The 23,030-nt window shown below is 33.8% G+C and overlaps 11 protein-coding genes across 11 annotated transcripts; 5 read left to right on the top strand and 6 right to left on the bottom strand.

Moving 5' to 3' along the window:
- Positions 1 to 505: 505 nt before the first annotated feature.
- Positions 506 to 946, top strand: WICANDRAFT_34815 (uncharacterized protein; the record flags this gene model as incomplete). The annotated part of the gene is made up of 1 exon (XM_019182235.1): positions 506 to 946. A coding segment is annotated over one exon (441 nt), but the record flags the coding sequence as incomplete, so codon positions are not given.
- Positions 947 to 1,267: 321 nt separating this feature from the next.
- On the bottom strand, positions 1,268 to 3,322 carry NAT1 (peptide alpha-N-acetyltransferase complex A subunit NAT1; the record flags this gene model as incomplete). Its single annotated transcript, XM_019180678.1, has 1 exon — positions 1,268 to 3,322. A coding segment is annotated over one exon (2,055 nt), but the record flags the coding sequence as incomplete, so codon positions are not given.
- Positions 3,323 to 3,492: 170 nt separating this feature from the next.
- Positions 3,493 to 5,133, bottom strand: WICANDRAFT_80253 (uncharacterized protein; the record flags this gene model as incomplete). The annotated part of the gene is made up of 1 exon (XM_019185028.1): positions 3,493 to 5,133. The coding sequence occupies one exon, from the start codon at positions 5,131 to 5,133 to the stop codon at positions 3,493 to 3,495; it is 1,641 nt and encodes a 546-aa protein (XP_019037301.1).
- Positions 5,134 to 5,358: 225 nt separating this feature from the next.
- WICANDRAFT_70060 (uncharacterized protein) lies at positions 5,359 to 6,252 on the bottom strand (the record flags this gene model as incomplete). The annotated part of the gene is made up of 2 exons (XM_019184191.1): positions 5,359 to 6,073; positions 6,128 to 6,252. The coding sequence occupies 2 exons, from the start codon at positions 6,250 to 6,252 to the stop codon at positions 5,359 to 5,361; spliced, it is 840 nt and encodes a 279-aa protein (XP_019037300.1).
- Positions 6,253 to 6,348: 96 nt separating this feature from the next.
- Positions 6,349 to 8,065, bottom strand: WICANDRAFT_56698 (uncharacterized protein; the record flags this gene model as incomplete). The annotated part of the gene is made up of 1 exon (XM_019182787.1): positions 6,349 to 8,065. One exon carries the CDS (start codon positions 8,063 to 8,065, stop codon positions 6,704 to 6,706), a length of 1,362 nt encoding a protein of 453 aa, XP_019037299.1. The 3' UTR covers positions 6,349 to 6,703.
- Positions 8,066 to 8,661: 596 nt separating this feature from the next.
- Positions 8,662 to 10,306, top strand: WICANDRAFT_56696 (uncharacterized protein; the record flags this gene model as incomplete). Its single annotated transcript, XM_019182786.1, has 1 exon — positions 8,662 to 10,306. Exon 1 carries the CDS (start codon positions 8,789 to 8,791, stop codon positions 10,304 to 10,306), a length of 1,518 nt encoding a protein of 505 aa, XP_019037298.1. The 5' UTR covers positions 8,662 to 8,788.
- A 245-nt stretch (positions 10,307 to 10,551) lies between these two features.
- On the top strand, positions 10,552 to 12,806 carry WICANDRAFT_64235 (uncharacterized protein; the record flags this gene model as incomplete). Its single annotated transcript, XM_019183692.1, has 2 exons — positions 10,552 to 10,599; positions 10,653 to 12,806. 2 exons carry the CDS (start codon positions 10,552 to 10,554, stop codon positions 12,804 to 12,806), a joined length of 2,202 nt encoding a protein of 733 aa, XP_019037297.1.
- WICANDRAFT_95424 (uncharacterized protein) lies at positions 12,739 to 14,649 on the bottom strand (the record flags this gene model as incomplete). The annotated part of the gene is made up of 1 exon (XM_019186493.1): positions 12,739 to 14,649. A coding segment is annotated over exon 1 (1,325 nt), but the record flags the coding sequence as incomplete, so codon positions are not given.
- A 234-nt stretch (positions 14,650 to 14,883) lies between these two features.
- Positions 14,884 to 16,521, top strand: WICANDRAFT_95421 (FAD-dependent oxidoreductase; the record flags this gene model as incomplete). Its single annotated transcript, XM_019186492.1, has 1 exon — positions 14,884 to 16,521. A coding segment is annotated over exon 1 (1,108 nt), but the record flags the coding sequence as incomplete, so codon positions are not given.
- A 546-nt stretch (positions 16,522 to 17,067) lies between these two features.
- Positions 17,068 to 19,329, top strand: WICANDRAFT_64232 (Zn(II)2Cys6 transcription factor; the record flags this gene model as incomplete). Its single annotated transcript, XM_019183691.1, has 1 exon — positions 17,068 to 19,329. One exon carries the CDS (start codon positions 17,068 to 17,070, stop codon positions 19,327 to 19,329), a length of 2,262 nt encoding a protein of 753 aa, XP_019037294.1.
- Positions 19,330 to 19,411: 82 nt separating this feature from the next.
- Positions 19,412 to 20,950, bottom strand: WICANDRAFT_33924 (uncharacterized protein; the record flags this gene model as incomplete). Its single annotated transcript, XM_019182128.1, has 1 exon — positions 19,412 to 20,950. The coding sequence occupies one exon, from the start codon at positions 20,948 to 20,950 to the stop codon at positions 19,412 to 19,414; it is 1,539 nt and encodes a 512-aa protein (XP_019037293.1).
- Between the last annotated feature and the right edge of the window lie 2,080 nt (positions 20,951 to 23,030).

The following is a 23,030-nucleotide window of genomic DNA, read 5'->3' as shown; positions in this document are numbered from 1 at the left end:
GTGTTGAAACATTCCTGGTGTATTACCACTGTAGACTTGTTGACTTTGCTGTTTGTGTTGAATACATATTTGTTATTTGTTACATCTTATATTTGTCTTGTTATCTATTGATTTGTTTGTCGTTAATCTAGTATCAGATCTCTTATTAGCAGCTCCAGACGCTTCTAGAGTTAGATTGGCATCAGTTAGTTGTTCCTATTGTTATTAAATCGATTCTTCTGTTGATCATTAAACATCATGGTGAAGTTAGAAAGTGACAGCTCCGATGGAGACATTCCTATGACTACCAAAGATAGAATTGATGAGTTATTCTCTGATCGTTTGAGTGAAGATGATCTCAAGTACATCTTGGAGAAGAAGTTGAACTTGAACTCAGTGAATGAAACAAAGGGCGATGAAATCCGTGATTATAAATCAGACGAAAACTTAAATCCGTTCAAATCCAGTACAATTACCAATAGACCAAGAGGCTCAACAACCAGTGGTGCAAGAACCTTTACCTACCCAAGGATTATTCGAATTCTCAAGATGGGATAGACTGATCATATTCGCAGTCGCAATGGCTGGTGCCCTGTCTTGTTGGATTGTATGCTTTCTTTTATTCCCTGTCTTGTCATTAAAACCTAGAAAGTTTGCAATATTATGGTCTTTAGGTTCAATCCTGTTCCTATTTAGTTTTGGTGCTTTGCATGGTGCTAAACTATATCTGATCCATTTGTTTTCAATTGATAGATTATGGTTCACAATATCTTTTACAGCAAGTATCGTGGTTACTTTAGTATCAAGTTTAGTATTACATAGTACAATATTGGCAATTATTGCATGTATTGTACAATTGATTTGTTCTGTTGCTTATACTATTAGTTATTTCCCATTTGGTAAGAATGGATTGAGATTAGCTTCAAATGTCGCTATAGTACAAGTTGATAGTTGGATAAATTCTTAGATTTTAGTGTATAACCTATTTTAATAATGATTTGATTTTAATTTGATGATATGGTTGTAGTTTTTCAGTCTTTAATGAAATCTTTTCTTTTAATTTGTTATTATCGACAGCTTCTAAGTTCAATTTCAAAATCTCAACAAGACCTAAAACTGAATCCAAATCATCTTTAAAAGTATATTTATCAATAAATTCATCAATTTTATTGAAATCAACTTCAAAATTCTTTTCAATACCCTTTTCAGCCAACATTTTACTAATACCTTGAACTGAATTATATTTCAAATTTAAAACATAAGCAGGAATATAAGGATAGTGATCATTTGTTAATGTTTTCAATTTTGTTAAAGCACCCATAGCTAATGCAACTTTATTTAATCTAAATTGAACATTATATTGCAAATCATTAGTTAGGATCTTATCACCACCTTGTTCTAATAAATGATTGAAGAAAATCTTTTGGAAATCTTCTAATGGTGTTGAAGTTTCAATTAATTTTTCACCAAAGACATCAGAATCATCAACATATGCTAAATGTTTAGCACGTTCACCTTCTAAAGCCTTTTGTTTAGCAATTTTATCCTTCTTGGCCTTTTTGTCCTTCTTCTTATGATCTTCATGATCTTCATGTTCTTCTTCTTTAGTTGGTTTATCAAATAATTGGAAATAAATTTTGGAAACACCTTCAACTGCACGACAATAAACTGGATTAGCAAACACTTTATCTTCCCAATAAACCATATCAATATATGCTCTAGCAGTACCTTTTCTTAAACAGAAAGTATGGAAATCTAATTGATCATTATAATATTCTTCAAAAATTTTAACAATACCATTAAATCTTTTGACTGATAAACCTAAATATTTTTGAGCATCTTCCAATTCATTTTTAGCAACACTGGTTTCATATAATCTGAAAAAAGCTTCAGCACTTTCAATAATAAACCAATTAGCTTGCATCAAATGTAAATCTTTAACACCATTAACAGAATTATCATTCTTGGTAAATAATGAAACCAAGGTTAAAGCTTCATCAACATTATCACTTCTTAGGTAATATTTAACAGCTTTTGAATTGATAAAACGATCTTGTAAATCTAACAATCTACCTTCATTCATAATATCAGCAGCCTTATTGAAATCACCTAAATGTTTATAAACTCTAGCTTTTAAAATGTATAATTCCACTAAAGTTGGTGTATGTTCCACTGCAGCTTCAATATAGGTTTTAGCACTAGTCACATCACCTTTCTTCAAATAATGTTGAGAAAGGAAATAACTTGTCCAAACCCAAACTAATGGTGAAATTTCTAAAGATTTTGGTAAGAAGTCTAACACAATTTTTTCAATTATTTCAACTTTTTCAGGGTCTGAATATAATGGTTTAACATTTGTAAAAGTTGCAGGAACACCTCTTTTCAATAATGACAAGATATAATCACCAACTCTTTGTGCAAATAATTCACCTTTCAAAAAAGTTAATGGAATAAATCTTGGAGCATCTGATCTTGGATAGAACTTGACTAATTTTTGATACAATGCATCTCTATATTTTGGTGATTTGGTTAAAGTTCCCAAAGAAGCTTCTAATAATGTATAATATTTGAAATTATCTGGATTTCTCTTCAACAATTGACGATAAACTTTTGAAGCCTCTTTTGATCTTCCCAATTTCATTAAATATTTAGCACGGGATTCCATTTCATCCAATTTATCCAAAGTGTCCAATTCATCCAAATCTTTTAAAGCACGTTCAGTATCTTGTTCATTGATTAAATGATTCTTGTATAACTGTAATTCAGAATGTTCAAACATTTCAGCATCAGTCAATTTCCCCTTTGCCAACTCTTCAAATTTAGTCAACACTTTTTCAGCAGCTGCATAATCTTTATTCAAATGATGAGCAGTAGCTAATCCGGTCCAATTTGCTCTAAACCCTAAAAATTCTTCAAGATAAGCATGTCTTGAGATTGACAAGTTTTTATAATCACGATTTTGAACTTCCATTGTACTCAAATCTCTCCAAATTTGTTTATTAGTTGCACCATTATCCAAAGCTTTTTTGAAAAATTTAGCAGCTTCAACATAATTCAATTGATTTCTTCTTAAAATACCCAAAACATGATTAATGATTGGAGAATCAGGGTTTTTAGCAATTGCCTTACCAACATATGATTCTGAATCAGTAGGTTCATTTAAAAAATGTAATAAAAGAGCCTTCAAGGCATAAGCATCAGCATAATTGGAATTTTTCTTTAGGATACCTTCAGTCAATTTCAATGATTTTTTGTACTGTTTGGATTCATAAAGTTTCAAGGCTTCACGGAATGAGCCATCTTCTTTGGAAGTGATGATTGGTTGACCTTTTCTTCTGGACATCTTTGGTCTTTAGTATCCAATTGGGATTGAATTTGGTGTAAAATGTTTTTTGACCTTGTCGTCGTCGAACAAAACTGAAAAAAAATGGTTGAAAAAGTTTCGCGACCACAAATTCGCGAAAAATCTTTTGAGCCTACAATTGATGAGAATTATATAGGAAAATGCAATGTTTAATGCCCTGGATGGCCCTTAAATGCTGCTTTAAGACACTCGTCTTCATAGCCTGGGATTTGTATATACTCCACGTTTTTATCCTGTAATTTTCTGAGCCCAGTGTTGTTTTTGATAAAAGTATCTGGTTCCAAAACACCAACGAAAACTGTCTTGATGCTAGTTCCCAAAATTCTATCAACACAAGGTAGATTTCCACTTAATCTTTCTGAACATGGCTCCATTGTAGTGTAAATAACAGTGCCCTCAGGGACATCTTTTTCTCCAGTTCTAGCGAAATATTTCTCCAATGCACATTGTTCAGCATGTGTATTACCTGGTAATTCCCTTGAGTAACCAGTCTCTAAAACCTCACCATCTAGTGCCAATACAGCACCAACACTAAATGCAGTTGTTGTTTCTTCACATTTTTGAGCCTGTTTCAATGCCAATTCCATGTTGGACCTATGACAATCCAAAGCCCAATCAGGGAATGGTGTTTGATAACTCCATGGTTCCACATCATCATCTGAACCGTTATAAGAATATTTATAAGCATGTAACCAAAGATCTAAATCATTTGGACCCGGGTCTGAATATAGATCAGTTGAACAAACTTCACATTTAGAATCTAATAATACTTCACCTTTTGAAGTTGGATTGATCCAAGATGATGCAGATTTTGTTTTACCAACTTTATCTAATTCAGCCATAATATCATCATAATTTGCCTCGTTATTTATACCTAAAGATTCACCCCAAACACTCGTATTAGAATAAATTGGGTCATTGGCAATAGGGAACCCAAGATATTGTAAATGAACTCTAATCTGATGAGTACGTCCAGTTAATGGTTTACATTTAACTATACTTGTTTCACCATCAAAGCTCAATCTTTTGAAAATTGTCTTTGCTTCTTTCCCATTCACTTCATCAATTTTGTTTAATCCCAATCTTGGTTCTAATGTGATTAAAGGTTTTTCCACAATAACTTCACCTAATGGGAATTTCCCTTTAACTCTAGCAATATATTCTTTTGAAACATCTCTTTTCCTTAACTGTTCCACAAAATTATCAGCTCCCTTGGGATTTTTAGCCAAGAACATTAATCCACTAGTTAATCTATCCAATCTATTACAAGGATGTGCTTCAATACCTTGTTCTAATTGTAAAACCTTGGTTACTGTATTGTATCTATATCTACCAGTTGGATGAACAGGAATACCGGCAGGTTTATCCACAACTATCAATTCATCAGTTTCTTTAACTATTCTGATTGGCCTTGATGTGACTGGGGGTTCATGTCTATGGATTGTATGACTTATCAGATCTCCATTCCTTACAAGAGTATCAATATCTGCAATTTTATCATTTAATTTAACTTCACCATTTTTAATAGCTTGTGCATAATATTCAGAATCTCTATCCCGAAATTCATTTGAAAAAATATCAAACAAGGTACGATCTCTCCATCTTAGCTTACAATAAGTTAGGTAAGTATAATAATATGGTTCAATTTTACGCAATGGACCTTGAATAATATAATCAACTTGGTTATCATCCATTGCCTTATCTGATTTATGTTGTTTCTTGGCTCTGAACCCAGCTTCTGAACGAAGTTTCTCCAATTTAACAGGTGGTGATTTTGATCTCTGTGACATTTTCAATATTGGGAAAATTCTCATGGAATTTAAAAATCAATCGATTAGTTGAAATCAAATTTGATATAATTTTGACGTTGTTTGAAATTTTTTTTTTTTTCATTATTCGCGAATCAGAAAATACGAAACGGGTTCGCGAAATTTCTTACCATATAAAGCTACAAAATTTAAAGCATTTTCTTAATAGCAAAATTTTCAATAAATAAATGGATTGAATATGTTTATTCACATCTTTGATTTCCTCTTTTGTTGTGATTTGATGAAGAACTTAGCAAAACCTGGATCAGTCATCAATTTAACGTTATCATGCGCAACTTGATCCAAACCTTTAATCACAGATTCACTATTAATTGTGACTAAATCCAAGTTTTTCTTAGTCCCATGTACTGCTGGTGGGTATTTAGTTGCAATAGTTTTGGCTAATCTAACTGCGTTTTCGAAAGCTTCCTCTTTATTAGCAAAAACATCACTAACTAATCCTAAATCTTTAGCATCTTGACCATTAAATTCTTGTGCAGTTAGTGCATATTGGTTCAATTTAGAAATATTGTTCACCAAGAATGGTAATCTTTCTAAAGAACCAATATCTGCCATGATTCCGATGTCAATCTCTTTAATTGAGAGTCTTGAATCTTTAGAGGCAAATCTAATCGAGGTTGCAGAGATCAAATCAAGTCCTAATCCATAACAAACACCGTGTATAACACAAATGATTGGGATTCTACCATCAACCCCAGATTTGATATCATTTTGGAAATCACTAACGTGTTGGAGTCCTTTTGATTCACCACCCTTTTGACTATATTGTTGAAAAGAATTGGCTGAGGCTTTCAAATCGATCCCAGCACAAAAATGTTTTCCTGTGCCACTCAACACAATGACATTAACGTCATTGAGTGTGTTTAACTTGTTGATGATTGCACCATATTGAGTCCATGTCCTTTTAATTAACGTTAATGTTTAATTCCTCAATATTTGACACATTCTAACCTACTCTTCACTCATGCTATTGAACACTTTAGGTCTGTTGATTTCAACATGGACCACACCCACTTCACCACCAATAGACTTGACATTGAAATGGTTGAATTTTTTAAAATCTGATTCTTTAAATGACATTTTCCATCTAAAAATCCGAAATGAAAATGAAAATTTGAAATTGAAATCAGAATTTTGACACTTTTTAAAACTGTTTTTTTGCGGGGGAAATTTTTCGATTCTGCCGAAATCTTTTGTACCCGAGAATAACAATCAGGGCGTGAATGTCCGCATCAGCTTTATCAACTTCAGTGAAGGCACTTGAAGAAAATTGCTTTCAAGGGTAAGGATGGCACTTGAACCCGTTTTGTCAAGGAGCAGTGAAGGCACTGGAATCTTTGGTTTGGAAAAGTGGTGGCTTAGGTGTTGGAAAGCATAGAATTTATCAATTTTATTCATTTTGTACTTTTTGTGTCAAATATGATTCTGGTTCATGAATTAGTTCGTATCAACAGAAACCATCAACCACAAAAGAGAGTAACTACATCTATCAACCTTTCAATTAACAATTAACTATATGAATATTGAATAACTATAAATTAGCCTTTTGTCTAAGCTTTGATCCATCCCTAACATAATCTCTCAATTCATGAGCCTCACCAGTCATTCTTGGTGCACTACCATTATCATCTTGTAATTCTAATTTCTCATTCCATGACCATCTTTGTTTCAAAACTGAATCTAATTTACCACTCATAAAATCAACAACTTTGTCACCAATTATTGAAACAAATTTCCAACCATGCGCAGAACCAGCTGTGGCTAATAAAACATTTTGCAACTTTGGATGATAATCAATCAAGAAGTTTGCACTTTTAGTTTGTGTTAACCAACAAAGTTTTGTACGATCAAAAGGTCTATTATACAAAGATGGTAAAATTTCCTTCATGTTTTCTCTAAGTGCAATTTCAGCTTCTTCTGGGATGTAATCATTCTTATTAGTTAATATTGTTCTTGGATGTGAAATTTTGATTTTAGAACCAGCTTTAGTAGGATCAGGATGTGGTATTTCAATTGTATTCTTATAACCTGCAGATCTTCTTAGAATCTTAATTTCACCGTTATATGGAGGGAAAATATTAATACCAGTTGATAGATTTGTAGTAATTGCCATATCTTTCCATTGTTCTTCTTCTTTTTTTGAAAGTTTATACCATGCAACTTCAATAGCTGATGAAAAACAAATACCTTCCAAATCAACTAATTTAGCACTCCATGCACCTGCTGCAACTATAACTAACTTTGAGAAAAACATTGAACCATCTTGTAATTGAACACCGCATGCTCTATTTGTATTATCTTCAAAAATGATTTTTTCAACTGGATTGAAAGTAAATTTGATATTTGGGAATGTCTTTGCACGCTTATAATAAGCTTCAATTGCCCTAGCAGCATCAATAAACCCATTTGCCTTATTACAATAACCTTTATTCCACCAAGTTTTTCTGCCCAATTTTGTTAAACTTTCAGGTTCATTTTCAGAGCCATGAATACTTTTGAAAACAGCAGTAGAGTCATTAAATTCCACCAATTTTTCAGGCTCATTTTTCAAAATCCTTTGAGCAGATTTTATATCACCATCATACATTTTAGCCCATCTATCATCTTTTCCATCATAAATAACAGACATACCAGATTCATGGAAAAATTGAGAAATTTCAGGATCTGCCTTAATCAATTGCATAGCTTCATATGATAACTTTTCATAAATCTCATCATTATAATCTGTTCTCAACACTCTTGTAGTGTCAACACTTGTAGCATCTGCAACTGGAGGTTCATAACGATCAAAAACATGGATTTTAGTTGATGGATATCTTTTGGCTAATGAAATAGCAGTTGAGATACCAAAGACACCTGTGCCTATAATTATGACTTCTGATGGGATTGACATTCTTGAGGGTAAGGCCAATTGTGTTGTACTGGTAGATTGATCTTATTCAAACCTTTTTATACTGAAAAGTTATTTCAATATGGATCCCAGTTTCGCACTGGCTTCTGTTTTGGGAAGGAGGTCCGAAACCGGCCAATATCTATTTTATTGTTTTACTTTTATGTATCCAATTGTGGCTCTATTCGCAGTCTATTGTGTTTCTTTAGGTTAATAGTAGCTGATTAAATATACAATGATATTCATAAGAAAATAATTATTCATATAATTATACGCATATTTACAAATAAACTATTAATTAATTAAACGGTTAAATTACAACTATAATTATCGACTATTATTAATATTCATGTCATGTCATATTTTCGTGAGATCATAATTAATTAATATACAAGTACCAACTTAAGATTAATCAAGTAACTTCATAGTCACCGTTAACTAAGTAGCTATTAATGAATTAACAATACTTCGTATTATTCCATGTCTGCCAAACCCATCGTGCCACTTCCCTTTCGCGAATCTTCTGAATCGAGAAATGTAAGCGCAAGGTCGTTTTTTTTACCTATCAAAGCAAGTTGAACGATAGAATTGACGGTTGTTTTTGCCTTGGGATGGTTGTAATGGGTCTTGGAGTATTAATCGTTCGATGGCCAGATGATGCTATTTAAGACCCAAAGAGTTCGCTAAATATCATTTAAAAGTGTAACATTCAATCCAGGGTTGATCATGAATAAAACCATTACAAGAGATTCACAAATAGTCATAGTTGGTGCTGGTGTATTTGGATTATCCAATGCTCTTCATCTAGCTCAAAATGGATACAAGAATATTACAGTGTTTGATCGTTTAGACTTCACTAATAATCATTATACATTTCTTGAAGGTGCTGATACTGCTTCTGCTGATTTGAACAAAATTTTCAGAGCTCGTTATGAAAATGAAAAACATTATCAAGATTTAGCATTTGAAGCTTTTGAAATCTGGCAAAAATGGGATAGAGAAATCGAATTATTACCTGAACATGAAGCTAAGAAATACACTGGTTTGAAATTATTAGATTTATGTGGTATGTTAACTATGGATGACATTTTAAGTAAAGGTTCTAAAGAATCTAGAGAAAATTTTGAAAAAGAAGGTTTTGCTCCATTAGTTTATGATATCAATAACCCAAAGGATGTTAAAAGAGCGAATGTTGCAGGCTTTGGTAATAAAGTCAAATATGGTCAAGATATGAAGAAGAAAATTCCACAAATTGAAGGTGTTTTGGATACAACATCTGGTATGTTATATGCTTCTAGAGCTTGTCAATATGCTAAATACCTTTGTGAACAACTAGGGGTTAGATTTGTTTTAGGAGGTGATAAAGGTAGTTTCCAAGATTATATCTATAAAGATCAGGAACAGAAACAAGTGGGAGGCATCATAACAAAAGATGGCAGAAGATATTTAGCAGATTTAGTTGTTGTTAATTGTGGTCCATGGTCAACTTCTATTGTCCCGGAACTAGATGGCATCAATGAAGCTACTGGTGGTAATATCTTTATTTTCAAAGTTCCTGAACATCGCAAAGACCTTCGAGTGAAATATTCAGCAAAGAATTTCCCATTAATTGGTTGGAAAACTGGTCATGCTAGAGAAAAAGAACATATGGGTGGTATGATGATGTTTCCAATGGCTGAACCTGAAGGATACATGAAAATTATCGTTAGACAAACCAAATATACTAATCCTATCAAGACTAAGGATGGTAAAATCATTTCAATCCCAAAGACTTCAAATAGCTCACCACCTCATAATTATTTAACAAAAAGCATAGTTTCACAAGCTAAAGAATGGCTGGAACTATTTTTCCCAGATTTAGTTGAAGCTGGTATTCACTTGGAAAGTAAGGCATTATGGTATACTGATACAATCAACAATGATTATATCTATGATTTTGTTCCAGGAAAAGAAGGTTTATTCGTTGCGTGTGGTGGTTCAGGTCATGCTTTCAAAATGTTACCTGTACTTGGTCAATTTTTAGTTGACAAGATTGAAGGTCGTGAGAATTTGTACACCCAGATCTTTAAATGGAGATATCCAAAAGATTTTGATAAAGATGTGAATGGATTGAAAGAAAAGCTTGATAGTAAAAGAAGATATGACTTGCAAGAGCTTTCAGGTCCTGAAGATCTAAAGTTTCAGAAAAAAAGTTTTAGTTCAGAGATTGGATTAAGCAATCTCCAAATCACATCAAAGCTTTGAAATTTTGTTTATAGATTTAAATTCTAAATATTCAACTTTCGCAAAAACTTCCCAAAAAGGAAGTCTCCGTATCTTTTCGCGATCTCGAGCTTATCGGCGCACGTCTGATTTTGGCAGACAATGAAGGATCAAAATTTCAATCAACAAAGCAAAGAAATCTTTATACAAGTTCATCTTTCGAAGAGGAAAGCTTCAAAAGGTCCTAGAGATGGTGCTGACACAAAGAGTTAACAGGGGAAGGTGCGATGAGTGCAAAAGAAGAAAGAAAAGGTGTGTTGGCGATGGTCCAATATGTGAATTCTGTGCAAAGAAAGGATACAATTGTACCAACCATAATCAACTCCAGATCCTACATTTTGAAGGCCCATCAAAGAAGAAGAAAAAGCCTGCTGAGAAGCTAAATACCAGTGTCTCAAATACTCCTTCACTTCAACCACAATTATACCAAGTTTCATTTGATCAAACTGAACCAATAGAGCCAGATTTCATCAACCCTCAACTTCAAGACACACAATTAAACATTCAAGAAATGATGACGCCTAGACCTTCCAAGCAGTCACTACCATTACCTTCATCAAACCCAATCACTCAATCATCTTTAATCAAGATTATCAAAGATAATTTACCCCATGGAACAGAAATAATTGCACCCGATGGTCTTGATTTAGATAAAGCTCCACAAATTTATTTACCAAGACAGAAGCTAGAACCTTCAAACCCAAACTCATCTGATCCTCCAATACTACATGATGAAATCATAATCAAAGTCTTCTCCTCAGAGACAGTTATCCCTAAAGAGTTTTCATTGTTAGACTTCTTATTATCTTCAACAAGAGTTAATTTTGTGGATTTATCAACATGTCATTTAGAAGAGCCTGTTAGTTTCAGTGAGATTGAAAAACTCTTGAAAGTTAGTCGTTCCAAGAAAACTATGGATATCTTGAAAGAAAAGGGTTATTTGGTTTCATCTAAAACTTCAAATCTTCGAGACGCACCACCTTCACCAATTTCACCAGATTCTTCAACGAAATCATTAATTGCATTTAAATCGAAAAAAGATGTTGATTTTACCATTGATTTGGAAAATCTAAGAACAAATTTCTTTATTCAACAAGGATCAGTTGCTGAAGAGGTTGAGACTGAACATCAAAGATTTTCAAATTTACCAGATTTCATCGAACCTGAATTTGCTGATGAATTATTTCAGAGATTTTGTGCCATTTCTCAAGAAACAAGTTATTCCACATTGGATCTTGGGTCATTGCCAAATTATGAAGAGCCTTTTGAAACTTCAAAGGAGTATGTTCGGATAAATTTCTTAAAAGTTTGTTTCCCTTTAATTTTTGGAAATATATCAGTATTAAAGTGTGTTTTGATTATTTCTTATTACCGTTGGAAGAATATTGATCCAACAAATGAATATTTACTACAGAAGGAGAAATTTATTGAGGAGCTTCATTTAGGTGTCTTGGAAGAATTACAACATAGACTAACCAATTGTTTTTCAATATGTTGTGACCATAGTTTACTCTGTGTTTTGCTTTTATTATCTACGGAAGTTGTGATAGGGCTGAAAGGTTCTCTATGGGGCAAGCTCTTGAAGTTATCTAGGGATATGATTGTTCTCAGAGGTGGTGTGCCAAAACTTTTAGAAACTTTAACTGGGTTATGTCTATTGAAATTATTATCAGTTCATTTATCCGTTGGTGGATTATTTTCCTTTGATGTTAATGAGATTGATAACGCAACTCATTCACTTAGTCTAGCTGATTTTTTCCATATTATTGATTCGCATCATCAATTAGATTTCTTTGATAATTTGAATTATTATTCAAAACTTGGGTTAAATGATATGAAAGATATTATGAGAACTTATGGTCATATCACTCAATTATACAACCTATCTGTTATTTCTTATGATGCTAATAATGAGAATGGACAAAATTCATTAAAACGTTATGGGAATTATGAATCAGTGAGCTTGACAAACATGCAACTTGTTTTGAGTGATGCAGAAACTTTAGAAAAAGATATTCAACAATACTCAACCATTTCACAACTGGGGAATAATCTAAATTTACCACACCATCATAAATCACAAGCTAATTTTGCCCAAAAAGCTTCATTACTGTATTTATACCAAATGGTTTATAGACAGACATCATTTTCACCAAAGACTGTACTAGCTGTTAAAGATCTAGTTAAAGAAGTTGAGCAATTATTTGATGACTTACAAAACTTATCAATTGAAGAATCTCAAAGGTCTGTTATTTTCATTATGCCATTTTTTTTACTTGGTGTTGATTTGATCTCCAACCACAAGAGAAATTGGTATAAGGAAGAGTTAGAAAGATTATATCTAACTACAAAGAAGGCACCATTGATGACGTGTGTTGAACTTTTGGAGAAAGTTTGGGAAATAAATGCTACTGGATCAATTCATGTTGATTGGAAAGCAATTGCTCAAAAGTATGAGCTCGATATATGCTTATGTGCATAGTTTAATAAATATTCTACAACGAATTTCAAAAAATATGACGTAGAATATTAAAGAGCTAAATAAATCTGAATATGTATAAGAATGGAAAACCTTCTGACCAGCAGTTGTGTTTATAAACCATATCTGAAAGCAGGATTTTCTCTGTCAGTTAAATCACCAAATGATAGTTTGTTATCATCCATGTATTGTGAAGTTTCTTCAGCTCTATCCTTTTGTTTATTTCTGAACAAGTAAATAGCAAATAGCACCAATGGTAAAAAACATGCAAGAGCATTTGTACCAACCATACTTGCACCGGCAACTTTATAATTTGGTGAACCATCAGCAGTTTTATTATAAGTGAAAGATAACGGACCTAACAAATTACCAACAGAGAATCCAACAAGGAATAAAGAATTTGCAACACTTTTCTTTGTATGACCAGCAACATTAGTTTGGACAATTGATGATAATGTAGCCCATGAAGCTGTCAACCAATAGTTCATGAAATAACCATAGGCTTTAGCACCTCTATTTTCAGAAAATGCCAACATGAATAACCCAGACCACACAATGGCATTGATAATAAATGCAACAATCAATCTACTTTTGATTAAATACTTGTTAACATAAGCCCAAAATAATGGAAAAATGATATCTTGACCAGAACCAACCATGTTTAGTAATAAAGATTGACCAGTTGAGAAACCCAAGTAATCTTTAACAATAATGGAACCATAGTTTCCCAAGGCACCATTTGTATATCCATAACCAAACATATAGAGGAAGAAGAGATAGATACATGGATCCAAAAGGGCTTCTTTAACTTGAGAAACTTTGAATTTTGGATTACCAAACCCAGTTCTATTTTGTCTAATTCTTTCCACAACATAAGATTTTTCTTCTTCATTTAAAAACCAAGCTTTAGTTGGGATATCAGGAACATGAATAAAAGAAATGATACCAAAGACAACAGTGATCAAACCAACAACAATGTATAATCCGGTCCAAGGTCTGATTGAGATTGAATCTTGATGAGTATAAAACCCATAAGCTATTCCTGAACCAAGCATGGTACCAAAACCTTGTAAACCTAACCAGTAAGCACATCTAATGTATTGTTCTTCTTTTCTATACCATTGGGCAGTCATTGTCATATAGGCAGGGTCCATAAAAGATTGCATAATACCTAATAAGGTACGACATAATAAGAATGTGACACTTGAATTACAAGCACCATGACAACATAAGACAACCCCCCATAAAACGATAGCAACACCCAAGACTTTTGACATAGGGAATCTTTGTAATAATAAACCAGCTGGATATTCAAAGAATAGATAACCCAAATAGAAGGATGAACCAACCCAAGAATATTCTTTAGCAGTCATGTTTAAATCTTCTCTAAGACCCATAATGGAAGCATATGAGTTTGAAGATTTACCCATCAGCTGACAAGACATTAATGCACACATAGTTGACAAGATGTACCAATCAATTTTTTTCACCAAAGCTTTTTCCTTGATGGGATCCAATTCAATACCTTCAGTTTCTTGAGCCATGGCAAACCCACGGTCAACCTCTTTAGCGACTTTAGCATTCACAGGCAAGTCGTTGAACTCGGTGACTTCACCATTTGAGTTACCATTAGAGTCTGTAGCGACAACACCGTCCTTCACTTCGATGCTCTTCGAGTCCTTGTCAGCCATTATTATATCTTGAATCTTTAAAGTGATATTTGTTATTCTTACGACTCTTTGATGATCTGATTGTGTGAAATCAGGCCATTTATAAGTTCCCACCCTCTGCACAAGTGCGTTGCTATCTCCAACTCATCATCAGCTTCTTTATCAACGCATCAGCTCCATCATCGTCCAAAGCGTCGTTGTTGGTGTTATCGACGTTGATTCTGCTAAAAGACGTAAATTTTGTGAAAAATACGCAGCGCCTTCCTAATGCGGAAACACCAGCGAAACACAGCGCCAGAGCTTCCCGATTGGGACATCTCCTATAAAGTAGCGATACGACGATTTCGTTATCGAGGATTTGTATAAAAACAGAGGATTGGGGACAAACGATATAGAGATGAATGGTGGTTTGAATGCTTAAGCAAAGGCTTATCAAGGACCATGGCTGCTATCAACAAGGACTCCCATATCATCATTGTCGGAGCTGGTGTGTTTGGGTTATCAAATGCTCTCCATCTAGCTCAAAATGGATACAAGAACATTACTGTCTTTGACCGTTTAGACTTCAATCAAAACCATTATACATTCCTCGAAGGTGCTGATACTGCCTCTGCAGATTTGAACAAGATCTTTAGAGCTCAATATGCTGACAAGAAGTACTACCAAGATCTAGCTTTTGAAGCCTTCGATGTTTGGCAAAGATGGGATAGAGAAATTCAATTACTACCAGAACACGAAGCGAAAAAATATACTGACCTAAAGATATTGGATCTTTGTGGTATGTTACGTCTTGATGATGTTGTCAGTGGTGAATCGAAACAATCCAAGATGAATTTCGAAAAAGAAGGTTTACTCCCATTGATCTATGATATCAATGACAAAGCTGATGTCAAAAGAGCTAATGCTGCTGGTCTTGGATCTAAAGTCAAATATGCTCATGATATTCAACAAAAAATTCCAAGCATGGTTGGTGTTTTAGATACTACATCAGGTATGTTGTATGCTTCAAGAGCTTGTCAATATGCTAAATATCTTTGTGAACAAATGGGTGTTAAGTTTATTGTTGGTGGTGATAAAGGTAGTTTCGAAAAATTCATCTATAAAGATTCTGCAAAGAGTGATATCGGTGGGATTGTGACAAAAGATGGTGTATCTCATTTTGCTGACTTGGTTGTTGTCAATTGTGGTCCTTGGACAACCTCTTTAGTTCCAGAATTGGATGGTATCAATGAAGGTACTGCTGGTAATATCTTACACTTCAAAATCCCAGAGCATCGTAAAGATTTAAGAGTTAAATATTCATCCAAGAACTTCCCACTTGTTGGGTGGAAAACTGGTCACGATAGAGAGAAGAACTATTTGGCAGGTATGTTTATGTTCCCAGTTACTGAACCTGAAGGTATCATGAAGGTTATTGTTAGACAAACAAAATACACCAATCCTGTGGAAAAAGATGGTAAAATCATTTCAATCCCAAAGACTTCAAATAGTTCACCACCTTTCCAAAATTTGACAAAAAATATTGTCTATCAAGCAAGAGAATGGTTAAAACAATTCTTCCCAGATTTAGTTTCAGCTGGAATTAAAATGGATAGCAAGATCTTATGGTATACTGATACAATCAATAATGATTATATCTATGATTTTGTCCCAGAAAAGAAAGGTTTATTTGTTGCTTGTGGTGGTTCAGGTCATGCTTTTAAAATGTTACCTGTACTTGGTCAATTTTTAGTTGATAAGATTGAAGGTCGTGAAAACATCTATACTGAAAAGTTCAAATGGAGATATCAAAAAGATTTTGAAAAAGATCCAAATGGGTTAAAAGAAAAACTTGAAAGTAAAAGAAGATATGATGTTCAAGATATTGCAAGTCGTGAAGATTTGAAGTTTCATGCTGGTCCTGAAATCTCTTCAAAGCTCTGAGCTTATAAGTTGACTATGAAGATAAAATATCTTAGGTAAATATGTCCAATTATACATTGTCAATATTCACAAAAGGGCTTGTAGATACTCTAGTTGATATGCCTATTGTCTCTGCCTATTGTCTCCGCGTTCGTGCATCACTTTTGCAAAATGAAGACATTGATCAACTGAGAGGATTCAGGATCTGATTCTATGATATTTTCTTATTAATGACTTCATTTCTCTACTTTATCGCAGCCGAATATTCACTTTCTTCATTCTAGAAAACCCAACGATCAAGTACCTTCAAAATCACACTGATCAAGCATACGCGCACCACCTTCCTGATTCGTTTCTCGAGTATTTAGTCTAGATCTAATAATTTCCACCAAATTTCACTACAAAATTACCGGATTTTTTGACTCCTAAAAGTACGAGTCAGCTCAACAACTTATCAAAAACATTCCTCGTTAAAAACACTCCTCTTCTATACGTTTTGCATGGTTGAAGCTGACTTCGAATTGACCTTGGATGCCCCTGGTGATCGGATGTTTCCTAATCGTTTATCCGCACTTCAAAAGTTGGCAGATGATCGATCCGAATATTTTCAGTCAACAATAAGAGTTAAAGGTTCAAAATATTGAGAGGAAAATTTCCCTGAAACAATCCAAATGAATATAGTGTCGGTGAAAATGCAATTTATCCCCAGTACAGGGAGAATACTGAAAAGAGGGAGGTGTGATGAGTGCAAAAGAAGGAAGAAACGATGTGTAGGGGATGGTCCAGTTTGCGATTTTTGCAAGAAGAAAGGTTTGAATTGTAACAATTATGATGCTTTACAAATAGTTCAATTTGAAGGACCACAGAGGAAGAAACAAAAGGAGTCACCACAGTTGGAAATTGATTCAAAGGGGAAACAAGATGAAGATCGTGTGGCTGAACATCCAAAAGCTTTTCCTCATAAAGATTCCTCAGGGATATCAATGGATTATCATAAACTCACACCTTCAGCTTTGGTGAATTTGGTTAAAGAGAACTTACCAAAGAATGGTAATGGTTCTTGTTATCTCAATTTTGATGGATTAGCTGTGGATAATGCACCAACTATATATCTACCTAGAAAGAAATGGGTAAAAGATTCTGATCAACCTCCCATTTTACAAGATGAAACAACAATCAAAATATTTGATAAAGAAACTACGATACCCAAAGAATTTTCTTTGATAGACTTTTTGTTATCTTCTACAAGGGTGAATTTAGTGGATTTAGCAACTTGTCATTTAGAAGAACCTGTTAGCTTTGAGGAAATTGACAGATTCTTGAAAGCTAGTAAGAGCAAAAGAACCATAGACACATTAAAAGAACGTGGATATTTAGTTGCTTCCAAGACATCAAACTTGAGGGGATCATCATACACTCCACAATCACCGAATGCACCTGTTTGGACACCATCACCAAGAACTAAAACCACCAGCATTGATGATATTGAATTTGTTATTGATTTGGAAAATTTGAAAAGTCATTATTATGTACAGAAAGCTGCCATTGCAATTGAAAATCCTGAGGATGCAACTAAGAAATTTTCAAATTTACCAGATTTCATTGATCCAGTTTTCGCTAATGAGTTATTCCAAAGATTTTGTGCTATATCTCAAGATGCCAATTATACTGGAGATTTAGCCTTAACATCTTTCGCTGCATTTGAAGGAAGCTCAGGCATAGATAAAGATTCAGTCAAGATAAATTTCCTTAAAGTTTGTTTACCTCTGATATTTGGTAATGTTACTGTGTTAAAATGCGTATTGGTACTCTCATATTATCATTGGAGAAACAATGAACCTGAAAATGAATTTCTGAAATCAAAAGAGAGAATTATCAAAGAGCTCCATATATGTGCTTTGGAAGATTTACAAGAAAGAGTACAAAATTGTTTTTCATTATGCTGCGATCATAGTTTATTAGCTGTCGTGCTATTGATGTCCACTGAGGTGATTAATGGATTGAAAGGAAAATTATGGGTGAAATTGTTGAAATTTGTGAGAAGTATGATTGTTATTCGAGGTGGTGTGTCGAAACTGACTGAGAACTTGACAGGATTATGCCTGATGAAATTACTATCTGTCCATTTTGCAGCTGGTGGGCTTTGTTCTTTCCAATCCAACATCGGTAATGACAATTCCAATGAATTTGACAATGCAAGTGACTCTATAAGTCTTGTTAATTTCTTCAACATCTTGGACTCTCATCCACAACTTGACTTTTATGATAATTTGAACTATAATTCAAAGCTGGGGTTGAATGATACCAAAGGAATTGTTAGGATATATGGTCATATCACTCAGATGTACAATCTATCCACAGTTTCATATGATGCAAATAATAGTTCCGTTGTCACTGATCCTTCATTAAAGCTGTATGGTGATTATGATTCGGTGAGTTTGACTAATTTAGAATTTGTCCTTCAAGAATCAGAAAGGATTGAAAAGTTGATATCAGAAACTTCCATGAATTCAAACTGGGATCATCTAATAATTCCATTCCATCATAAATTACAATCTACATTTGCTCAAAAAGCATCATTATTATATTTATATCAAACTGTTTATAGACAAACTTCATTATCGCCAAAAACAATTCTTTTAGTGAAAAGCTTGTTGAAAGATGTTGAACAGTTGTTTGGGGAGTTGAAATTTTTATCTCCAGAGGAAAGCCAGAAATCGGTTCTTTTCATTTTACCTCTTTTTGTGCTAGGTGTGGACTTGATATCAACTCACAAGAGATCTTGGTTTAAAGACGAATTGATGAACCTATACAGTTTGACCAAAAAAGAACCTTTGAGAACTTGTGTTGAAGTGCTAGAAAAAGTTTGGGAAATAAACAGTACTGGCACAATGTTTGTTGATTGGAGGATGTTGTCATATAAGCATTCCATGTTTATATGTCTTTGTGTTTGAAATACAATGAACAGACCTACATTTGAGAAAACTGAAAGTGTGAATATCGAAGTCATGTAGTTTGTAAACATGATGTGATAGATTATAAGTCATATCTAAATGCCGGGTTCTCATAATCTGTCAAATCACCAAAAGATAGTTGATTATCATCTCCAAGGTCACCTTTCTCTAAGTTAATCTTCTTTTTATTTCTGAAATAATATATGACAAATAGCACAGGCGGACTGAAAACAGAGAGAGCATTTGTACCAATCATACTGGCACCAGCAGCTGTATAATCCAAGTCCTCATTGTTGTTATAAGAGTACGACAATGGACCTAATAGATTACCAACTGAAAAACCAACCAAAAATAAAGTATTTGCAGTACTTCTCTTTGTATAACCAGCAACATTAGTTTGAACAATTGAAGACAACGTGGCCCAAGATGCAGTTTGCCAATATGTGATAAAATAACCAAAAGTTCTTGCACCTCTGTTTGAAGAATATGCCAACATGAACAAGCCAGCCCAAACCACTGCATTTATGATGAATGCCACAATAAGTCGACTCTTTATAAAGTATTTGTTAATATAAGCAAACATTAATGGAAAAACGATATCCATTCCTGAACCAACCATGTTCATCAATAATGATTGGCCTGTACTGAAATCCAAATACTCTTCCAATATTATAGAGCCATAATTACCCAATGCACCATTACTATAACCATAACCAAACATGAACAAGAAAAACAAATAAATGGTTGGATCTATGACAGCTTCCTTCAATTGCGACCATTTGAATTTTGGATTACCAAACCCAGTCCTATTTTGTCTAATTCTTTCCACAACATAAGATTTTTCTTCTTCATTTAAAAACCAAGCTTTAGTTGGGATATCAGGAACATGAGTATATGATATCAGTCCGAAAAAGATGGTGATGACACCAACAACAATGTATAATAAACTCCACGGTCTCATTGAGAAGGATCCTTGATGTGTGTAAAACCCATAAGCTATCCCAGATCCTAATAAAGTACCAAAACCTTGCATACCTAACCAATATGCACACCTTATGTATTGTTCCTCTTTTCTATACCACTGGGAAGTCATAATCATATAAGCAGGATCCATAAAAGATTGCAAGATACCTAATAAGGTCCGACACAATAAAAAAGTTGCACTTGATTTACAAGCACCATGACAACACAAGACAACACCCCATGCAATCACAGCAAATGCTAAAACTTTGGACATTGGGAATCTTTGCAAGATTAAACTCGCCGGGTATTCAAAAACCAAATAACCTAAATAAAACCCAGAACCAACCCATGAATATTCTTTAGAAGTCATGTGTAAGTCTTCTCGAAGCCCTATGATTGAAGCATATGAATTTGAGGATTTGCCCATCAGTTGACAAGACATTAATGCACACATTGTTGACAAGATGTACCAATCAATCTTTCTAACCAATTTTTTCTCTTTAGCAGGATCTAGTTGTATACCTTCAGTCTCAATAGCCAACCCGAATGCTTTATCAACTTCTTTGGTCAACTCAGGTTTAAGTATCTCATTATCCACTTCACCAACTTCTCCTGGAGATATTATGTCATTATTGTCACTGGATAGTTGTTTCTTCATTGATGAACCATCACCCATTGTTTCTGATGATTGCAAGCTCAAGTGACGAAAAGAAGAAGATAAATGAAGCCATTTAAATAGCCTGTGCTACCCTTTATCTATGAATTTGATGAAATCTCCATTATCACCAACCCATTTGCTCTGATTAGCTCTTGGTAATTATTTTATCGATGATTTTGTTGTTTTCGTTTTTGATGTCGATTTTATTGTCCAGCGCGCGTATTGCCGTTTTGGGACATTATAGCGACACAAATCGCTGAAATATCCGAATCAGGGAAAAATGGCGTTTGTTTTGGATTTTGACGCCTTTTGCGAAAACAAAAACAGTGATGAGCTCGAAAAAACACTTGAATTGAACCAATTTCTAAAAGGTCAGAATCGTATTGATTGATCATGTATAATAAGGATAAAGATATAAAGAATAGGAAGTATAAGAGTAAGAGGAAGACAAGTGGACTCAGATAGACTCATCGACAGTAGCCAGCTCATGATCAATTATATTCTGTGATCTTATTGGCCGTTGGCCTAATGACACGTAATCTGTCATTCGTAGAATGTACGTGGATCAACAAAATTTTTGATAGTCTTTTCAATGTACTCACCTAGATCTAGCTTTCTGCAGTCCTTTGTTTGAGTGATATTCATACCTAGAAATTTGTTTGTTAGACCTAGATCTTTCATTTTGAAATGCTTAGATGATAACAATTCAAGCTTATTTGTTTTGCAGCTTGTTCTACGTTGTGAGTGTTCCCTGAATCCCTCGACGTGAATTTGTTTGGTTTTGTCCCCTAAGGAATGTTACGGTATTTTTTAGTTACAATTGTCCTACATTTTTCATCTGTTAAGAAGATTAAATTACCTTGAAATTGTTGATAAAGATTGAACTTCATTGTTCTTGATCTTTTCACTATTCAAGAAGATTTAAAACTTTGACCCAGTGAGCTATACGGTTATTACATGCATATTGGCTGGTATTTAGGCTGTACATAACATCAACATATAGCTCTATTCATATTTTAAGCATTGACCATGTTGTAGCGAAGATTTAATGTCTGTTGAAGTGAAGATGACCTCGATATGATTATGAAGTGTGATTTAGTCTACATCAATTATAAGGTGCTCAAACTAAAAAAGATGTTTTCACTTTTAACTAATGATCAATTAGTAATCCTGATAATACTAGAATTCAACTATTAGTACTTATCTATTTTCTCAATATTAAGTAGCTTTTACACGAGATTTTGTATGTTTAACAAGTAAGGCCGTTTACACGATTTACCCGCAAATTCGAAGATTCAGGAATCATAAATATAACTATCTCCAAGATTGAGTATTTTTGACTAGCTACTGGTAACAATACCAAGTTCAAGTCTTTGAACTTTGAACCATAGGTTTGTATACTTCAAGTGGTTGTTGATTAATCTTAGGTCGTATACCCAACGGTGGCTTTCCATATGTTAACTGTTAACTAGTAAGGGGTTCACGGTGAGCTGGTCATCATATAATTGATAGAGATGTTTCTTTTGATTCTATCCAATTTGACTTGAATCCTGATAAAGATTGAACTCTAGAGTTCTTGGTCTTTTCGGTCAAGTTGAATGGGTATAATACTTTGAAGTCTTGTGATCAAACATAATGATTTAGTTCATTCGTGTATTGTCAATGGCTAACAATGTTTCTATTTTCCATATCTGTTCTATTTACGTAGAAGTCTACTAGTTTTCTAGGTCATGTGACTCGATTAATCAAGGGCGGCTATAGAATTGTGTTGAATATTGGTTCAATGCCACAAAAACAATATTTCTTGAGTATATGAAGAATGAGCTGAGCTGAGCTGATTTCTTTCTTTAGAAGTTATGTGCTGTACCGAAAAATAAATTGTTGACTATGCTTGATATGAGTCCTTCTATACCTTTTAGTGTTTAGTGCTTGGGACCTGGACAGTACTACACTACTATTCCATCATTTCTTTGGGGTTCGTTCCCAAGAATAGGTATAAAATGGTCGTTTTATTATTCTAGGTTAGTTGATCTTTATGTCTTTGTAACAGGTGCTTAGTTATTGACATGATTAAGTAACA

The sequence above is a fragment of the Wickerhamomyces anomalus genome (genome assembly GCF_001661255.1).
Source record: "Wickerhamomyces anomalus NRRL Y-366-8 unplaced genomic scaffold WICANscaffold_5, whole genome shotgun sequence".
NCBI classification, from domain to species: Eukaryota; Fungi; Ascomycota; class Saccharomycetes; order Phaffomycetales; family Wickerhamomycetaceae; genus Hansenula; species Hansenula anomala.
Note: the sequence above shows the minus strand (reverse complement) of the source record. Positions and strands in the feature narration are given on the sequence as shown.